We start from the raw sequence: 21,096 nt of genomic DNA, 5'->3' as shown, positions 1-21,096 counted from the left end.
TGCTTACAGCTGAGAAAATGGACTCAATGAAATCGAAGTCTTAAAGCTTACAAGCAGCCAAACCAGATTTCAAAGGTCTTTCAATTTCCTCCAAGTCCTGTGCTCACACACACCACACTATGAGCAACCAGTGACAAGGGAAAAGGCCATTACTCATCAAAGGGGCATCTCAAGAGAGGGCGTGTACTTTTCAAGCAGCAGTTTGAGAAAGAAAAATCTAAGATTATCAAAATATTTAATATATGAAATTGGGGATCACTACAGTATCAGAGCTCCATTCTGTGCTTTGCTCTCAAATATCTGTGCTGCCTCAAATAATTCCTCCCCCCAAAAGGAGTGTGTATGTTTGCAAACAGGGACACAGACCTATAGATAAAGCAAATGCAGCAAAATGGTAACAACTGGTAGATTTAAGTGAAGGGTTTACAGGTATTCATCACACTACTTCTTGCAACTCTTTTGTAAGTTTGATATTGTTCAATATACAAAATTTGAGAGAAAAAAAATACCTGCTGTCTTTGTCTGTTCTTTCATTTATGAGAGGAATCCATCGACTTGTTACCTGAAATGAAAATTAACAAGAGCTAAGCCATACGAGGATCTTCTTTGAAAAGTACCTGCCCTCCAGACCCCTAAAATTCTAAGTTGAGGATCAATTCTGAAAGTACCCCCACTGAAATTTAATTAAATATAGTGAAAAAGTCACACGTTCATACCTTATCAATAGAATGCTTGTTGTTAACAGCATAAACTATGCAGATGACATTAGCCTACAACAAAAATTAACAAATTAATAGCATTTTTGTAATAATAAACACTTAGCATGTCTCTAAAAAGAAAAAGTTCCTAAGGACTTACAGCAAAAACACACACTCAAAGTCAGCAATAACAACAAACTAAGTGAGAGAACGAAAAAGCAGACTTTTTCTCACTCATCACTGTTTTCCCACAAAAACCCTACGACTATGTTTTAACTCACCTGTGATATTTCTTGATGAAGTTGTTCATCACTCTGTTCTGCTTCTACAAATGACAAAGTAAAAAAGAGTGTAATATTTTCCACATGTCCACAGAAACTAATGGCCAGGCTAAAATTCACGCGACGCCCGTCTAACACCCTCAAACATCCCACATTCCTCGTGTCCTGGTCAAGCACCAGACTCAGTGGCAAAGACCAGGGCAAGCCAGGGGAAGGAGAGATTGATAAGGAAGTGGCTGGCACCGACAGACAAGTTTACAAGAAGGTAACTCAGACAGAGAGGAGCAGAAGGCATTGTGTTATAAATCTAGGCCGGTATCTGACCAGAGTTGAGAAGGGTCAGGCAGGAGAGATCAGAAACCCAACCTAGAAAACTGGGTGCTGAGAAGTCAGAGGCCCAGACAAAGAGTCTATCCACACACAAGGTTAAAGGGCCACATGAGAATCTGGGCAGTACAAGCTTGAGACCCATAGAGCAGATCTGAGTGATATTAACCCGGTCCCAGAAGCAAAACTAGAGCATGAGAATGAGGAGTCAAGAATTCCCTCTGTAGAGTGTATCTCTGGCCAGAACTGGTCTCAGTGAGCGGGTGCGCCCACAACCCCAAGGTGCTCGAGATATGCATGACACAGGTAGGACAAAGAGGCACATGAATGGAGAGCAAAGCCATTATTGACACATCAATTCTGATCATCTTACATTACATTTCCCCCCAATGTCCTTGTTATTTGAGCTACACAAACTAATATCATAAATGATTTCAACTGTACTTTACATTATGCTAAATAATTGGTCATTTTTAATATCTTATTAAAAATTGGTCATTTTTAATATCTTTTAATATTCATATGTTGAATAATCAGTAGGTTAAGATTCCAATTCTAACACTGAAGTGAATCTAATTATATGACCACATATATTAAAGAAGAATAATTCTATAAATAAAGCTAGAGATGAAACTGTAACAGAAAGCATCCACCCCCCTCAGACTCTAATACAGTGCTCTCCAACAGGAATGTAATGCAAGCACAGATATGGAATTTTTAATTTTCTAGTAGTCACTTCAAGAAAAGTAAAAAGGAACAGGTAAAATTACTTTTATTTAACCCAAAATATAAAAAATATTAAAATACCAATATATTCTCAGAAAAATTATTAATGAGCTATTTTACATTTATGTTTCATGCTAAGTCTTCTAAACTCACTTGCATTTCACACAGCACACTTCAGTTTAGGACTAGTCGCACTTGAAGTGTTCAAAGCATCTCGTGTTTCGGACTACACTGTACTAACGTTTCTGTTTTAGGCTACATGGAATACTATTTTAGCAAAACAAAGTATTACCAACATAGTTAGACCCATTTTAAAAAACAGACTTAGGTTCGTAGCAAAACTGAGTGGAGGGTACAAAAATTTCCCATATACCTCCTCCCTCCACATAGCTTCCCCCATCATCAAAATCACCCATCAGAGTGGTACATGTTACAACTGACCCTTTAAAAGAAAAAAGTCCCAGGCGGCAGTAAAGGGTAAAGGGGGACAAATACATGGTAATGGAAGATGATCTGAGTTTGAGTGGTGGACACACAATGCAACATACAGACTGTGTACCACAGAGATGTACACCTGAAACCTGTATGATCTTATTAACCAATGTCGCCCCAATAAATATAATTTAAAAATAAAATAAAAAGTCCCAGCACAAAACAATTTAATAATTAAAAAGTAGTAGTGTATATAAAAAATTTAAGTTATTAAAAGCAATATAGATGTGCTTCTATTATCGTACAATGTAGTAAGAAAGCTTACAACTATCTTAACTATTATTTTATTTGGGACACAGGCTGAAAAAGTAAAGAACAAAGTTAGAATTCAACAAGTCTTAAATCTGGAACTCTTTCCAAACCATCGTAGCATGCCTGATAACAAAACATGCCAATTCAAGGAGGGTAATGATGTACCTACTTCTTGTCATTTACCATCCCTCCTTCCTTTTCACTATTGCTGAACACAACTTAATGGATTAGGGACAGAACTGAAAGATGGAGCCTTTAAGAGGGCCTGGGTGGGAGTTAGCAAGAAGATATAAATAAATGAGACAAGAACAGTAAAGGACCATTTACTGCTGGAGAAAAAGGATCACTCCTCTTTAACATTTTCTAAAGCTGAGTAAATACCTTTTCAAGGATGATTAAATTATCCCTACAGCCTCACCTCCAGTAAGTCAATAGGTCGTTCATTACCTGAGTAATCTACAATGTGTGTCGGGACTCTCTCAGGGGTAACATCAGCTGGAATGGTGATTTCTTCTGCCCGGGGAGGAACCTTCATTTGAAAACAAATACAGAAAAGAAAAACCTTTGGATATTATCCATCAAACCTGTTCATAGATTACGTAAATTCATCTATATATAAGCTCCTTTCATCCATACCTATCATTACAGGTATGTGTTGTACTTTTAAATGCTTATTTTTGTTAAAAAATGCTTTACTTTGTTCTTTATCACAGACGCAAATATATATTAATGCTATATGATAAACCATTTAAAAAATACACATCTGTATGAGCACAGCACATACAAGGATACTTCAGATCTGACGCAGCCTGAAATAGTATCTAAATTTGGTATTTCAAACATTAGGTTTTTAGCCCTGGCTGGTAGGCCTCAGTGGACTGAGCACCAGCCCACAAGCCAGAGGGTCGCTGGTTCAATTCCCAATCAGGGTACATGCCTGGGTTGTGGACCAGGTTCCCAGTAGTGGGTGCATGAGAAGCAATCACACATTGATGTTTCCTTCCCTTTCTCCCTCCCTTCCCATCCTCTCTCTAAAAATGAATAAATAAAATATTTTTTAAAAACATTCAATTTTTAAAAAATATGTTGTTTTCATTCTATTTTGTTGAAGGCTTTAGATACTCTACAAATGAGAAACTATGTCAATCTAAAATAAATTCTCAAATAAAACAAATAAATTATCGCCCTAGCTGGTATAGCTCAGTGGATTGAGCACGGGCCTGTGAACCAAAGGGTCACTGGTTCGATTCCCAGTCAGGGCACATGCCTGGGTTGTGGGCCAGGTCCCCAGTAGGGGGAACATGACAGGCAACCACACATTGATGTTTCTCTCCCTCTTTTTCCTTCCCTTCCCCTCTCTCTAGTAAATAAAATCTTTAAAAAAATGATCAAAATTCATTTCTTCTGGAGGATAACTGATTGGCTATATAATAAATCCTATTCTTGTTTCTTCTTTTTTTTTTTTTCAACACTGTCTAAGTCTGTATAACGGCTTGTCTCATGGAGGAGAGCGCCGGAATAGGTTAGACTGTTGCTGTAGCAAGCTCACATTGAATAAGTCTTATTCTTAATGATTACATTGTTTAGAAAGACTGGATGATTTTACTCATTTAAAAATCCCTTATTCATACCCAAGAGGACTATCCTAAAATGGCAATTCTAAACTAAATTAAACTATCATAGAAAACTTTTAGGCATTACATCCTGCATGATCATAATTAATGTTGTTAATTCCATAAACAATAATACCATAAACCACATGAAAATACGCTTCATTTCATGAATTAAGTAGTTAGTTATTTAACCATCTTATTTAACAAGAAAAAAAAGCAAAAGAAATAATGAATGGTTATATGGCTACTGTTGAAAATACTATCCCATCACATTTCTGTCTAAATACTGAAATTATACAGATATTCCTACCTAAACAAAATTTTTTAAAGGATAAATATAAACTGTGGCACTAATAACACCTGGTATGTGAAGAAAGAATATTTAAAAAGTGTATTTTCATCTCATTTGCCTTTGTCCCATTCCCCACAATAATATCCTGACTACCTAAGGCCATAAGCAATGATCCCTCATAATGGGACTTTCAAATTGTAAATATATCTGTTGCCAGTAATATAATAAAGCCACCTTACCTTTGGTGGCACTCCCACTGGTAATCTTATCTCATTTGAGACCCACCATAACCCTCCGAGGTAGGCCAAGATGGAATGAATCAGTTTCTCCACTGGTGAAATGATGGAAGTAGATAATAATAAAGGTTTTCAAATGTGTATCGGAATCCTAGTGGTTCTCTCAAAGATTAGGGGGTGTCAGGTGAAAGGCAGGTGGGGATCCAGGCCTTTTACCCTAACCTTAACTAAGGAATACTCATCTGTTTTGTTCTGGGCTTATGAGTAACGTTTTATTTTTAAGAAACAATTTACCCAGAACAAAAAAGAGAGGATTATACGGATTAGATTACCTCTAATACCCCTCTGAGCTCCCATTTCACAGATGAGACAAATCAGGCACAGAACTGACATATATCCTAGCCAAGGTCAAAAGCAGGAAATGCAAAGGATGGAGGTGAACTCAGAGCTAGCGTGGTTCTTTCCCCTACACTGTATTTCCAAGATGTCTTGTGTAAAATAAGATGAGCCTTTTCAAAGTCATGATTGTTAGAAAGGAAATGCATGCAAAAAAGGAAGAATTTGTTTCGTTTTAGCTCGATTTTGATAAATTTAGAACATTTTAAAAATAGAAAAGAAATAAAAATGTTTACCTCTTCTGGGAATTCTTCACTGACCAGAGACATAATCAGTGATGTCTTCCCAACTCTAGCTGTGAAAGTAAAAATGACACTGCTTTAATCAAGTGTCCAGGTTCTACATAAACTCAAATTCAGCAACCACATAGAAAGTCTGTTGTTAGCTAAAATCAGAGCCACCGAAATTACAAAGTTTTAGTACAATAAAGTATACCTCTTTTTCTGCTTAGAAAAATTACACATACTCATTGTTTAACAAAGAATTACCAAAACTTATGATCTAAAAGTAAAGTTCTTCCATAATGTCCCCCATTAACAGTTTAATACAGACAGTCTCCTGGATTTTCCCTACACTTAAATTAACATATTATAATAATTCACCACACTGGAACCAGAATCCACACTATTTGGCAGTCCTCCTTTATCACTTAATTATGCATTTGGGCAATGTTACATGTCACCTTATAACAATCTCTGGGTGGGGGGTAGTTATTATTTAATGGATACACAGTTTTTGTTGAGGATGCTAAAAAAGTTTTAAATCTAGAAAGTGGTGATGGTTACATAAAATTATAAATGTATTCGTTGTCCCTGAACTGTATACTTACAAATGGTTAAAATGTTAAATATTATGGCTTCTATATTTTATCACAATTTTTAAAAATAGCAATGATAAATCCATTTTATATTAACATTTAAAAAGCTTCCTACCTTATTTTTTGATAGTTGTATAAGAATCCATTGTATGCTGTGTTCATCTAACAATGCACACTGAGTTTTCACTTTCATAAACATTGCTACAATGAGTATTTCTAGAGATGGAAATTAATCTCTAGAATTCATTCTACAATGAATTTCTAGAAATGGAACTCAAGTTGGCATGCATAATCTTTTGTTTTTAATAGATATTACTAAATTACCTCCAAAAAAGGATAAACCAGCTTACATCCTCACCAACAGGTCAGCGTGCCTACTTCTGTATAGCCTTACATTCTTTGTTTTTTAGGGTATCACATCGAAAGGATTAGTAAGAGCAAAGACCCTTTCCTGTTATCTTTTCTAGCCTACCTTTTTTTTTGCACAAGCTAAAAATCTTAATTTTTATTCTGAAATGTGATCTCTGTTCCCATCACTTTCTGATCATATAATTACTACCACAGACATCCAACTGCTTATCAACTAAATCCTTTTGTTATTCTAGAGGAAAGCAGTCCACCTGCCTATTAATCTCTGCTATAATAGCAAATTACTGTTTCCAAAAGTAAAGTCTAAACATAAAAGAACTAGAAGATTTTAAAGTTAAGTCACACTCTTTTTTTTTTAATGACTAAAAGAACGGGTGAACTAAAAAACACAAGTCCCTAGGAAAACAACAAACAGCTAGAAAGGAGCATACTGGCCAAAACTGAAAAGGTGTGCCATGAACAAGGGAGTGCCGCTGGTGGAAGGACAGGCTAGGTGGTCTTCTAGCTCTGGTTTCCACAGTTCTTTACAGCCGACTTGTGAGGGAACGCTTGGGCCTTCTCCTTGTGGCTGAAAATAAACACTGTCACTGAGTTCCGACCATGCCAGTGAATCCAGGAGCCATTGTCACGGAACTGCTAGAACCTCGTCATCGATGTCAGCTTATCCAGCTCCTGCTAAATGTGTTCAGGTGAAGACCTTGGGGCCCTGGACAGTGATTTCCTCAGGATCTCACTAAAAGGTGAGTTGCACACCTAAGAGAATAATCCATTTCCTGGTGGCTAAGCCAGTGTTCTTTCTCCTTGTTATGCCAGACTTTAAACAGTATTAACACAAGTTAAAAAACACAGAGAAGGAATGGGACCTGTAAAGTCAGCAAGCACTGCCTACACAAATACTGTTATACATAAGTTAATTAAAATAGTCATCGATTTACTGCTAACTAACTCAGCAGCTCTGGCTCAATTTTTATAAAACTTATTTTGAGAAAATTTTAGACTTACAGAAAAACTGCAAAAATAGTCCAAAGGAGTTAGGTCTATCCCCTAACTAAATTCCACGTATGTTAACATTTAATCACATTTGCATTATCACGCTCTCTAAATATATATATGCTTTAAAAAAAATTAAACCACTTGAGAGTAAGCGGCAGATATGATGACCCTTTACCCTTAAGAACCTTAGTATGCATTTCCTAAAGCCAAGGTCATTCTCCTACATAACCATAGTGCATTGTCAAGCCCAGGAAATTAACAGCAATACAACACTACTACCTAATCTACAGACTTTATCACATCTCGGGTCTGTCCCACTATTATCTTTGATAGAAAAGAAAAATCAGGGTGTTTTTTTCCTGTCCAGGATCAAATACTGCATTCTGTTGTCATGCCTCTCTAGTCTCCTTTAATTTGGAAGATCCTCAGCCTTTTTTTTACCTTTCAAGACCTTAATGTTTTTGAAAACTAAAAGCCATTTAATTTGTAGAATATCCCTCAGGTGGGCTTGTATGGGGCCATCTCATGGTTAAGTTCAGGTTTTACGTTTTTGGCAAGAATACCACAGGAGTGATATTGCACCCTTCTCAGTGCACCACAGCAGGAGAGAGATGATGCCAATTTTGTCCCGTTACTGGTGATGTCGGCTGTCATCACTTGGAGGAGGTGGTGCCTGACAGGTTCCTCCATCACAAAGTTACTATTTTTCCTTTTGTAATTAATAAGTATCTTATGAGGAGATACTTTGAGACCATGTAAATATCCTGTTTCTCATCAAACTTTTGCCTACTGGCTTTAGCAGCCATTCATGACTTTCCTAAAATTTTTTATTTCTATCAAACCTTCTACATTACTTTGCATTCTATCACAGGGAAAGACTTCCCTTCTGACTCATATTAGCATGGTCTCACGGATTATTCCACAGTTTATAATCTGTTACTGTCATTATTTGGAGGCTCAAATTGTTCTAATTTACTTTTTTTTTTAAGATTTTCTTTATTTACTTTTAGAGAGAGGGAAGAGAGGGAGAAAAAGCAGGAAAGAAACATCAATGTGTGAGAGACACCTGGATCAGTGGACTCTTGCATGCTCCCAACTGGGGACCTGGCCTACAACCCAGGCATGTACCCTGATTGGGAATTGAACCAGCGACCCTTTGGTGTGCAGGCTGGTGCTCAATCCACTGCGCCATACCAGCCAGGTTCCAGTTTCCAATTCTCTATCCCCCTTCTCCAATCTCTCTTCTCATTAATCTACCAATACAAATGCCAATCCATGTTTCTTACATATTCTTTTCATTTTCTAACTCACCTTATCAAAAGCCTTCCTTGAGTCTCAATTACCTACCACATCAAGTCGAAACTATTCTACTGGCCTTTGAAAATCATACATAATTTAACACAGCTCATCTATTTAATCTCATTTTCCACCATTCCTCACATGCACAAATTGCTCCAATAAGGCCATACGGCTGTGTGTAAGTACAAAGAAGCCATGATATATCCTGTCTCCTCACATGTATTTTTTTCTTCACCTAAAACACCATTATCTCTCTCCCCTCTACTTCTCCAAGTATTAACCATCTCTCAAGGACACCTCAAATCCTACCTCATCCCTAAAGACATTCCAAGGCTACTATATCCCTCCCCTTCTTCCTTTGAACTACTCCTGTGCCACATAGCTTATACCAAACTGTTATGAACATAAGGTACATACTTAACATGTATGCATTTACATTAATGCAATACCCATATATTTGGAAACACCTGGATGATGAATTGAATTTTCTTACTTTTATGACTAGGACAAGGACCGCTATCAGGTCAACCAGACTGAATGAACTGCGTCACTTTGCCTGACACCAGAGTATTGCTACAGCCTCGGCACTGCTGTTTGGGAAACGAGTTCCACCTCCTGGAGGTTCTGGAACTATCCCTTTCAGCGCTTTTCTTAAGAGCAATTGAAGAACTGTGGATAGTAGATAACTGCTCAGGCAATTTAAGAAATTCTAAAGTTACTCTGTTCAATCTGTTTTCAATAAAAATTAATTAACATTGCAATTTCAAATAACGTTAAAGGAGGGTGTCATATAATAAAGAATACACCTGGTCTTTATCCCCAGTTTCTGGAATAGAGCTTCAAAATCTCTTGGGATTTCCTAAGCGACAGGAGAGTCTTCTGCTAGTCTCTTTCAGCCACACTCGAGCTGACCCTCCAACTGTGACTCACTGTGGGTAAGGGGGGGCCTGGATTGCTTCAGGATGGAGGCTGGTTGCCAGAAAAGCCAACCATGTGATGACAGTGTTGGGAATTCCAGCCTTACCCCAAAACGTCCAGGGAGGGGGAGGTGCTAGAGATTGATTTCAATCGCGTGCCCAATGATTCAATCAATCATGCCTACATAATGAAGCCCCATATAAACACTCTGGACATTAACACTCAGGGGAGCCTTCCAGTCCGTGAACACTGACGAGCCAGGGAGGTGGTGCACTGGGACTCCACAGGGACAAAGCTTCTAAGCTCGGGACCCTTTCAGACCTTGCCCTGTGGTGGTGCCCTGTACGCCTCATCTGGATGTTCATTTGTGTAATCGTACGTGTAGACCTTTCCTGAGTTCTGCAAGGCACTCTAGTGAATTATCAAACCTGAGGGGCTTATGGGAAGCCCCAAATTTGTAGTCAGCCAGGAATAAGTGTGGGTAGTCTGAGGACCCCACTTTGCATGCTGATGTCTAAAGTAAGAGTAATCTTGTTGGAAACCTTGACTTTTAACCTATGGGATCTGATGCTAGCACAGGACAGTTATTGTCAAAACTGAATTGAATTGTAGGAGACCCAGTTAGTATCTGAAAACTGTCAGAATGCAGAGGGTATGGGAGTTTTGTATTTATAAAAGGAAGTGATGGCTGAAAAACTGAGAAGCACTGTAACAGAAATTCTATCCAAGAGTATGAGTTCCACTCAGACACATTTGCCATCTACCTAAACCAAGTCTTAAGTGGGGATAATACGGAAAATGTATTAAACAGGACAGATAAAACTGCCACACAGAGGTAAGGATCGAGTGCTATGTTCCATCACTCTAAAGAAAGGAAGGGGAGGCAGGAAAGCACAGGAGGAGAAGGGAGTATCTACTTCTTCTAGAAGGCTGGTAACATAGCAGGAAATAGAAAAGCTCGTAAAAGAGAAAAGGCATGTGTGTCCTCAAGACAGTATCGTGCCTGTGTAATACCCAGGCAACCTTCTAGCATGGCACCAACGGTTTCCTAAAGGACTTCCTAGCTGTCCTTTGTGAAAACCTGGGTGGTTTTTCACAAAGGGTGTTTCCGGAAAGATTAACGAACAAGTATTTCACTACCACCTACAGGAAACCCCACAAGAGCAGGGAAGCTGTTTTTCTTGTGCACTGCCAAATCCCTAGCTCCTCAGAAATACACTTAGTAAACGGAGTTGTACGGCTCTGTGGTAAAGGACATGGATGTGAGATTCTGTGCCTGGCTACTTTTGAGGGAAAGAGAGGTAAATGCAATGGGGTGGGGGCTTCACCTTATCAGTTATGTTTTATTTCTTAAGCCAGCTGATGGGCATTTGTTGTATTACTTTTTATACCTTTTAAATAAATATTATACCAAATCATTATTGGTGAAAAAAAACAGAGAATACATCCTTTGGAATCAGCCAGAACTGGACTGAAATCTTAGTTCCAGTGCTTACTGGCTGCGTTTCTTCAGGCAAGTCATCAGTCCCAATGTGCTCATCTCAAATATGATGCTGAGAAGCTTCACTGAAGTGGTTAAGAGAATTAATTAAGATGACAGATGGATAATGCTTAAGACAATGTGTGACACACATTAAATACACACATGTTGCTGTGATGATGATGAGTTTGAATTAAAGGAATTAAGTGAGCACTGGAACGGGCCAGAAAACGTGGATTTGGGAACCTGTTTGGTCATTAACGGTTGACCCGGAGTTGTCATTGACACTCTCTGGGCTTCAATTTTCTCATCAGTCTTTTTTTTTTTAAACTACATGGTATAAATGCTTATATTCTATGGTTAGTATAAACCATCCTGTATTACACCTAGAAAACAGGCCTATAACAGATGAAAAAGTACAAGTTGCATTAGATCACATACCTGAAAGTAGCCTAGAAATAGACTGATCTCCAAATTGTATCTGTTAACTGATGAACTGTGTGTGGGAAAGTGATTTGGCGGGAATATTCATCTATCTATAAGAACAAGTGGGACCCGCCAAGCCAATGTGGGGTCCAGTAATTTCTAAAACTTGTTGACTTATATGCAGCATTTCATAACTTTTTTCCTTAAATAACTCCTTTCATCATGGCTTTGCAAAGGGACTCAGCAACCCCAAACTTTCAGCTAGCTCAGCTAGTATTCCTCTCGACACCCACAGCGGTCCATCCTAATTCCACATCATTCTGCACAATGGAGGCAAAAGTTACATTATGTAAAATGAGTCATGCCACTGTCCTCTTTGTCCAGCATCCCGAAATCTAGAACTTGGGCCTCCTGTCTATTTTTTCTTCTTGGCAAGTAATGCTGCAGAGCAAGAAGAGTACCTCTGGGAGAGAGCCCTAGCAGGGTTCCTTGCAAAGAGTGGTGATGTCTGGTGAAGACAAGTAACACACAGCAGAGCTCCCTGTCAATCACCAGACAGGAGAATGCTTCTGCTGTGAAGTACAATCAAGTCCACAGGGCCCTGTACTTTATGCAGCTCATCTGAGTAAGGAATATTAACTTCCAGGTAGTTAAAACAAGCCTTTTAGAACATCCAATGGCTGTACAATTCCTGTGACCTTTAAACTTCTGGGCCTTCTGGCCCCAGGAGAGATGCCTGTTTTTTCCCTAGTGTCTCCAAAATCCCAAAACTTCTAATAGCACAGATGTTCCCAGAAACTTTTCCATTTTTGAAGAACTCTCCTGTATACCTTATATACCTCTACATTCTTAACCTTATCTACTATGTTGGGAATGGTAAAAATTAATTAGATACTCAGTAATTCAGATGCTCCTAGGTAATCAAAAGGAAAACAAGCCTCACTTTTGCTTGGCCCTTGAGAATTCTGTCTGCCTTAATACCTTTAAGACCTTGATCCTTCTCATAATCCCCTTTTCAGAATTACGTTTCTAAATCACTTATATCCTACAACTCCAAGGCCCTCAACAGTTTCCGAAGAAAGCTACCCCACTTTCAACAGTTCATAATGTTAGACAAAATGATCGAAGTTAAGTCAATCACCAACATCAAAAGGACTACTAGTTTCCACAGAGGTTAGGACTTGTTCTCCTGTATCAGACTCACGGAGAATCCCTTGGCACAATTCAGGCCTTCAGTGGGTGTTCTATGACACCTTCAAGTCCCTGCCTTTACCATAATCCCGACAATTCTTCCTCTTCTTTCTTGTGAAAACTCATTAGCACAACCTTTTCCTGGCCACAGTCCCTTCCTGCTTTTTCCCCCTTCATCCCTACTGGTATTTTCAGAAGAGAAAGACCAACATTCTCAGGAAATTCAAATTTCTTCTCAGCTCAGCTCATCAAGGCAGTTCTGGCTGCCCATACACAGCAGGCTCCGGCCAGAGTCCAAACCCGCCACCAGGTCTATTCCAACAGGGCAGGCCACGGAGACGGGAAAGGAAACACCTCGGCAGCACGGGAGGTACTGTGAAGACAACGGCCGTGAAAGAGCTTTACTTGTGCTTGGTCATACAGACGTCCAAGACAGGGCCACAAGAGTGGGGATGTTCTGATTCAGGTTGTTTATATGAACACTCCCCACTCATATCTTGCCTCGCTAGTTAGAGAACAGGAGGTAGCTTAACACTCACTACAATAAAACAATTCCACCTAGTTTCTGAGGTAATTGCATAATAAAAGACCTTTTAAAAATAAACATAAATCTTTTCCACATAAAAATACAAGAGCAATTTCCTTTTTTAAAACAAGTTCAAAATTAGAGCAAGAGAGTACAGTGAGTCTGGGAGAAAATGAGCGTGTTTTCATTAGCACCACTTCGGGTTTCCTTAGGAAGAACGGTGAGATGGCAGATACTGCAACTAGTAAAGGGTCGCAGAGGTCGAGGGTGGGAGGTGGGATGGCTGGTGTGGGAGGAAAATGGGGACAACTGTACTTGAACAACAATAAAAATAAATTAATTAATTAATTAAATAAAGGATCACACAGATATGATTTAGTTAAGAAATGCCTAAGTGAAACTAATCTAGGGCTTTTTGCTTCTCTTATGCCCACCTAACCTAACCTTGAGCGAGACCACCAAAACATAATAATAACCATCACAACAACAATAACAAAAAGCAGGTTTAAAATTAAAATAGGCCAGCCACTTTTAAGCTAATTTTGGTTGAGAACTGAATGAGTGCCTTAAAGATAAGCAAAAACACTTTAGAATTTTAAAATTCTGAATTTAAAAAAATTTTAAATTAAATATTTATATAAGCCTATAATCAAAAAGTTCCCTTAAAAATGGCAGATGAGCATAAACCCAACATATGTTTAACTGATAAGTTAAAATTTTCACAAAGGAGCAAATTCCCAAGCTCTTCTCTAATTACTGTGCCAGTTAAATTTTATATTTACTATAAAATACAGTATAGATATTTTATCTAATAGTTTTGTAATAATTTCATTTAAAATTATATACAAAAAGCATACAGTATTTAATATAAATATTAATATGAAAAACAAAAATATAATTCTTTGCCAGCCAGCCATCCAATCTCTATTTCCTCTGTTTTGCCTGAGAAATAGTGCAGTAACCCTATAGAAAAGAAGCATGGCTACAATCATTCCCAAGGACAGAAGGCCTTCTGATTCAGTTCAGCACAACATGCCACAGTTCTGTGTGAGACGCCATGCTTCTAAGTAGGTCATCCATGGGAAACATAATTCATCACTATAGAATTATCTAGATTTAGCCAGGCTAAAAATTTCTTTGTCTTTCATCACATCGTTTGAACATCTAGTTCTAAATGACAGCAAATTCCTAATATTCGTAAAGTGGAAATAACATTTTCTGGTTCCAATCACCACCCTACCAGCCATATAGGCTATTTTTCTTGATAGCAAACACTGCATGCTTCAGTGGGGCCTACTCCTCACTTTTATTTGCTTTTTATTAAGAAGACTTGTTGGCTCTTCCTAAGTTATTGAATTAGAATACACAGGGAGGAGGAGGGTGACTATGGAACTATAGCTTTAAATGGAAAACTTTAGCATGTGGAGAAAGGCTGAGCATTGTTCCAAAGGAAAATTCTATTGACCACATGCAGATGAACTGCAGGAGGGCTAAGACTGTGGTTCATCCCTCTCCTTCACACCAGATCCACAGCACTGCCTGCTGGTGCCAGAGGAGCAAAAACAACAGCGAGAAAGGCTGCATCCTCGGTCAGAAAAATCACCCAGGGACTAAACACAGTATCACTGAAATTGAGCTGTTTAATCTTCAAATATCATTCTTACAAAGACCAGAATTGAAAGCTATATGGCTTTAACAGGACCATAGGAAGTTTTTTTCTGAAGTAACTACTAGTAGCTCTGGCCGGGTAAGTCAGTCGGTTAGAGGATCATCCCAATGCACCAAGGTTCTGGGTTCAATCCCCAGTCAGGGCACATGCAAGTGTCAACCAATGAATGCATAAATAAGTGGAAAAACAATAAATGTTTTTCTCTCTCCTTTCCTGCTTGTCTAAAATCAATAAAAATAAATGTTTACAAAGAAAAAAAACTACTACCTTATTCCTAAAGTCTGACTCTTATCCCTAGCTTATTCCTGAAGAATCTTTCCCCAACTCCTTCAAAACTAAGATGACTTCTGGTGTTTCAAAGAGAAGCTGACCTCTTTTTGGCAAGGACTATAATTCCTGGCAGCCAAGACATGGAATAGACATGACATTGTCATTGTAAGTCACTGGTCTACTTTGTTGCCAGAACACAGGAATCTCCCAGAGAAAATAAAGCTAAGGACAGGAACAAGAGACAGGACAAGTGCTACCCCTTCAAATTCTAACAATAACCACAACAGACTGGATTTAACAAAGGAGAAAGATCAAATTTTTCTGACTGAGGAGTGGTGTGAAAAACAAGGAAAGTCTAAGAAAGTACTGAACTGGCCTGAACTCCGTCATTCTTTCAGCAACTATTTGCCTACTCTGTGCCAAGTCTATTCTAGGCACTGGGGATATAGCAATCAACAAGGCAACTCCCCTGGCCTCCTGAAGCTTACTTTCTAGCCCAGAGAACAAAACAACAATAAAAGCCAAGTGAACAAATATGCAGAAGACTGGTGGTAATGCCTGGGTCAGGGCCTTCTTGCAAAGAAAGCAGTGAAGGAGAGAGTAATACAAGAATAAAGCAAGGGCCAGATTTTGAATGACTTTGTAAGCCTCCACAGAGAAGCCAAAGAACTTATACGCATGACCCATAGCCATGAACTAAGTTGGGGAATTGCTGAAAGGAATGGGGGTACCAGGCAGAGGAGGGCAAAGGGAGAAAAACTGGACAACTGTAATAGCATAATCAATAAAATATATGTATTTTTTAAGAGTTTGGACTTTAGCCCTGGCTGGCATAGCTCAGTGGATTGAGCGTGGGCTGCGAACCAAAGTGTCGCAGGTTCGATTCCCAGTCAGGGCAAATGCCTGGGTTGCAGGTCATGACCCCCAGCAACTGCACATTGATGTTTCTCTCTCTCTCTTTCTCCCTCCCTTCCCTCTCTCAAAAAATAAATAAATAAAATATTTTTTAAAAATTAAAAAAAAAGTTTGGACTTTATTCTAAGTGAAAGCACACATCACAGGCGGATTTTAAAAATGGGTAACAGCCCTGGCTGGTGTGGCTCAGTGGACTGAATGCCAGCCTGCGAACCAAATGGTCGCCAGTTTGATTCCCAGTTAAAACATATGCCTGGGTTGCAGGCCAAGTCCCCAGTTGGGGGTGATGAGAAGTGACCAATTTGTGTTCCTCTCACAAATCTGTGTTTCTCCCCCTCTTTTTCTCTCTCCCTTCCCCTCCCTCTAAAAATACATAAATAAACTCTTAAAAAAATATGGGTAACAAGATCTGAAATACTTTTTAAAGATGACACTGACTACTACATGGAGAAAGGACAAAATTAGAAGCAGGGAGACCAGTTAAGGAGATATTACAAAAGCCTAGGTCACCCTGAACTAGTTTGGCAAAGGTTCCAGTTGATAAACTAATTGGGTAAGAGCTACCAGAAACATTTAAAAGGAGGATAACAGTTCTACTTTCCTACTGAATCTAACCGGTAGAAAACAACTGTATCTCAATTTCATTTAAAAATAACACCTCACTAAACTAAAACTATCTTATGTGCTTTCAATGTAGGTAATAAGGCTCGTGCTAATTTTATGGTAACAAGGACATTTGTTAAGGATTCTAATGCAAACCTGGTTAAATACAAATTTTGGTCAACAAATTTGCCCATGAAAACCTATAACCTGAAGAACTAAGTTTGGCGTGGTAACATTTTTAAAGATTGTTAAAATTTTATTTTGGCTCTGGCTAGTATAGCTCAGTGGACTGAGTGTGGGCTGTGAACCAAAGGGTCACCAGTTCGATTCCCAGTCAGGGCATATGCCTGGGTTGCTGACCAAGTCCCCAGTAGGGGGTATGTGAGAGGCAACTACACAGTGATGTTTTTCTCCCTCTCTTTCTCCCTCCCTTCCCCTCTCTCTAAAAATAAATAAATAAAATCTTCATAAGAAATTTCACTTTAAGGATAGTAATTTTTTTTGGCCTACATGATATTCAATACGCTCAATTAAGATAAGGTGAAGATGATATTTAAAACACTTTGGCTTTCTCTGCAAATAAACACCTAAAAATTTACAGACAGCCTAACTTCTCTGATTTAATTGCTAAATAAATATCAAGCAATTAGTTAGCAGTAAAGCCTGGATGGGTCAGAATCCAGATTCTAGATGGGCATAAAAAAGGCCCATTTCACCTTCAGAGGACAGTGTAAGTTTAGCAACAGAATGTTGAAACTATTCACAACTATTTTGGGCTTTGATGAATGAAGCTGCTGTTCTGTGGCTTCAGGGACAGACACTAATAGCAATAAAATGCACTGAAGTGATAGAGAAGAAATACGGTTTACAACAATACCAGAGATGATGTCCCTCTTCCTTTATTTTTTTCCCATTCTCCTTAGTTAACATCTTAAAACTACAACTGAATTACTACTTTTTCCTAAAGAAGTGGTTTTCTGACAAATCTGCATTAGCAGACCAGCATTATTTAAAATAGCCTTAGTCACACTTAGAGTTACCTAGCATTTAAAAATGCTACAGTTAGGATAACAGCTGCCAAATATTTACATTAAATCTCAAAAAGTAATGCTTCAAACACCCCCCCCATGCCATCCATTAACATAGCTAATTACAAAGACATATATCAAATAAGTGTAACTCTTCCTGGTATTTTTAAATGTAAAAATAAATTACATATATGGTAGCTGGCCTAAAGTTTCTGGTACCACCCTTTCTAAGAAAACTGTCCTTCTCAAAACCTAAGGCTTTCTCTAGAGTCAAGTTTCTCCCTCTGATCAAACTCTTGCATGTGTACTTTTATCAACTCTTTTGTTTTCATTTCTGCAGAACACAGCCTGTAATTTTTCTAATAAGTCTTTAATTCTTTTACGTATTTCTAAATAAATAATGCTATTAACATTTTAACTTAAATGACCTAAGGCTGACAATATCTTATACATGTATAGCATTTTTATTAGGTGTTTTACAAAAAAATGATTATACATAATTGCCTCCTATATTTAAAACTCATGAAACATTGCATTTCAGCTTTTCAAAAATTAGCATTAAAAATGACTAAACTGGGGGGAGGGGATGGGAGGGGACTAAATGGTAATGGAACTATATATATAATAAAGACTTTATATATAAAAAAGTTACTAAACTATAAAGCCATTTTATGATACAATTAAAGACCAGTTTTTTAATCAGATCATCTGCTCACTTTTCCTACCCTGCTTTTCCAAATGCACCTGTATGAATCATGTTAAATAACACCTTCCTGAACTTTGTCAAGGAAGTCCATGCAAAATACAGATAAAGATATAGTTATAAATAAAGACTAAAATTCACAACTGCGAATCAAAAAGCAAACTGGCTAAGTTTACTTCTAACTCCTGATTCTAAAGGAAGACTGCTCCAAACAACAGGTGAACAGAGATTTCAATGACCATCAAACAACACTACACGAGAGGGCAAGTATGCGTTAGTTTTCTTCCTTGGGAGTGGATCACAGTAGCCCGGAGGGGCTACTCTAGAATGGAACGGGTTTAGAATAGAATGCTTCAAAACAGCAATGGCAGAGCATTAACTAAATGTACTTGAAAACAAACAATCCCGTCCTGCCAGTGCACTTTCTTATTTTAGTCCTACCAATTGAGTCATGTAACTTGCACAGTGATACCAAGAAGTTTGTTCAGTCCCCAAGGCAGTGAACAGAAGGCATTTCTCCTTTATTATATCTTCACAAGGTGACATCTCTAAGGGGTCTCGTGCGTATGCGTGTATGTTGGGTCTCATGTGTGCCTGTTGTTATTTATAAGTTAATCACCAAGGAGCTATGAAATAATGCTTAAAACGAGGGGGGAAAGTAGGTTTTAGGGTAACAATAATTCTCTCAATTGTAGGACCTTTCCCAGATAATTATTCATTCATTGAATACTTTTATAACTTCAAGTTGAGAGTAAAATAATGAGGAATTATTGAGTGTACCAGGAGTTATTCCAATGCAAAGTACAAGTATCATTAAAAACTCTGTATATCTTCATGCCAATGCTTAGAAGACAGCGCTCAAAAAAAAAGGAAAAGAAAAGGCAGAAACCTGACCTTGCCCACAAGTCGACAGTCCTGCACCCCTCCCCCTAGCTTTCCCGGGAGCCGGTTCACGCCATCCCATTGGTTAGTGTGCCCGTTCCGGCACCTGCCTTTGCAGTGACAAGGGAATCTCCACCGAAGGCGAGAGAGTCTGGAAGGAGGCGGCCTCAGAGACGCTGAGGCCCAGAAGGAGAGGATTTGAAGAGGAAAAGAGGGAGAGGAGCTTAGAAGGGATGAGGCCGGGCGGGCAGAGACTAAGGAGGACACGGCTTGGGAGGCCGACTTGGGGACAGGAGAGGGAGGCGTTAGGAGGGCCCAGGTGAGGTAGGAGGCTGACGGCCGCCTGCAGAGTTAAGGGGCTTGGCGCATTGGGGGCGCGGATGGAGGAGAGTGGGGTGACGGGGGACGAAGAGGCCCGGGGCAGCAGGGGCAGGATGGCAGGGGCTGCGGTGGCCGCCGCCAGCTCCGGTGCGCGGACTCACGTTCTCCCACCAGCAGGATCCGCACGTCTTTCTTCATGTCGGCGGCTCGTCTGGGCCGGGTTCCGCCCGCATGCATGGAGCGGACTCCTCTTGCCGGGAGCGCCCACCCCAAGACACCGCTCTCCCCGCGCAGCCGGCACTGCCTGCCAGCCTCCCCAGCCGCCCCGCCCGAGCCTCCGCCACCCGAGGGCCGCCGCACCGCCTACTCCACTGCAAACCCACTCGGAGCCGGGACAGAGCCAGCTCCACCTCCTCCGGCTCCGCGGGCGGCGGCGGCCGGGTCGACGGGGCGCCGCGAGGGACAAGGACTTTCAGAACGCGAACGCCCTTCTGACTTAAGCAGCGCCCCTGCAGTCAGGCTAGCGCAGCGCAGAGGGCAGGAACCTCCCCTCCCCTCCTCCGGGCACAGTTGCTAGCGTGACGTTTTGAGAAGAGAATTTGAAACTACGAAGTCATATTCCAGGATGGATGCAAATAACATGGGTGGAAATGTGAGATTCAGGAGGCTTGATGACATGATTTTTCAGGGAAAAGTATTCCTCCAAATTGTAGTATTATAAATGTTTGAGTTGGAATGACCCTTACAGAGCACCTACCTATTCAAATCCCATTACAATGTAGGTAAGACAAGCGAAGCCCACAGTGGACTAAAGCCCAAAGGCAGTACAGCTTAGATGGAGCCTTGGCTCTGTCATTCCCAGTGCGCGACTCTGGGCAAGTCACATCACCTCTGTGTGCCTCAGTTTCCTCTCCACCAAATGAAGTCTTTAATCTCTTCCTAACCTACCTCATGAAGTTCTTTGGAGGATCCCATGAAATAATGTATATGAAAAGGTTTTACTTAAAAAAATCATACACATATCAAATCACAAGAGACAAAGTCCTTTTACAGTGGAGCAAATTCTTTAGGGCCCTGTTCAGCCCAAGCAATACTTTGAAGAGAATCTGGACCCCAGGAGCTTTGCATCAGCATTGCCTTTGGATGACAACATTAATTACATGGGGCTTCCCCAAGAGTGTGAGAAGAAGCAGGCCTTTGTGGTGTTATACATGTGTGCTGGGCAAAGACTTTGACAAGGAGAAATGTCTGGAAGACCAGAGACTAGAAAAAAAGAGTTTATTTGGAGGGAGCATTGCAGAGATAATGTTGTGAACTCCTTTGTAAATAAATTTTACTTAAAAATACAGACTCAAGGGCTGTAAAAAGGAAAC

At 39.6% G+C, this 21,096-nt stretch overlaps 1 protein-coding gene and 1 pseudogene across 9 annotated transcripts in view; both read right to left on the bottom strand.

The window, feature by feature from the left end:
* RHOT1 (ras homolog family member T1) overlaps nucleotides 1–20,168 on the bottom strand; it is a 60,806-nt gene extending 40,638 nt beyond the window's left edge. For 4 of the 9 annotated variants that reach the window (XM_045836174.1, XM_045836173.1, XM_045836172.1 and 1 more), the window contains exons 1-6: nucleotides 19,885–20,167; nucleotides 5,550–5,608; nucleotides 3,224–3,305; nucleotides 980–1,023; nucleotides 717–770; nucleotides 510–562 (exon numbers count right to left, since the gene is read on the bottom strand). In XM_045836174.1, the coding sequence (XP_045692130.1) occupies nucleotides 510–562; nucleotides 717–770; nucleotides 980–1,023; nucleotides 3,224–3,305; nucleotides 5,550–5,608; nucleotides 19,885–19,960 (368 nt within the window). In that variant the 5' untranslated portion in view covers nucleotides 19,961–20,167. Of the gene's footprint in view, nucleotides 1–509; nucleotides 563–716; nucleotides 771–979; nucleotides 1,024–3,223; nucleotides 3,306–5,549; nucleotides 5,609–19,884 lie in introns of all 9 variants that reach the window. The other 5 variants (XM_045836177.1, XM_045836176.1, XM_045836178.1 and 2 more) reach the window with 3 other exon arrangements.
* LOC123817786 lies at nucleotides 4,247–4,356 on the bottom strand (annotated as a pseudogene).
* Nucleotides 20,169–21,096: the final 928 nt, after the last annotated feature.

This window comes from Phyllostomus hastatus, unplaced genomic scaffold, assembly GCF_019186645.2.
Source record: "Phyllostomus hastatus isolate PE091 unplaced genomic scaffold, TTU_PhHast_1.1 phas_contig_210, whole genome shotgun sequence".
NCBI lineage: Eukaryota > Metazoa > Chordata > Mammalia > Chiroptera > Phyllostomidae > Phyllostomus > Phyllostomus hastatus.
Note: the sequence above shows the minus strand (reverse complement) of the source record. Positions and strands in the feature narration are given on the sequence as shown.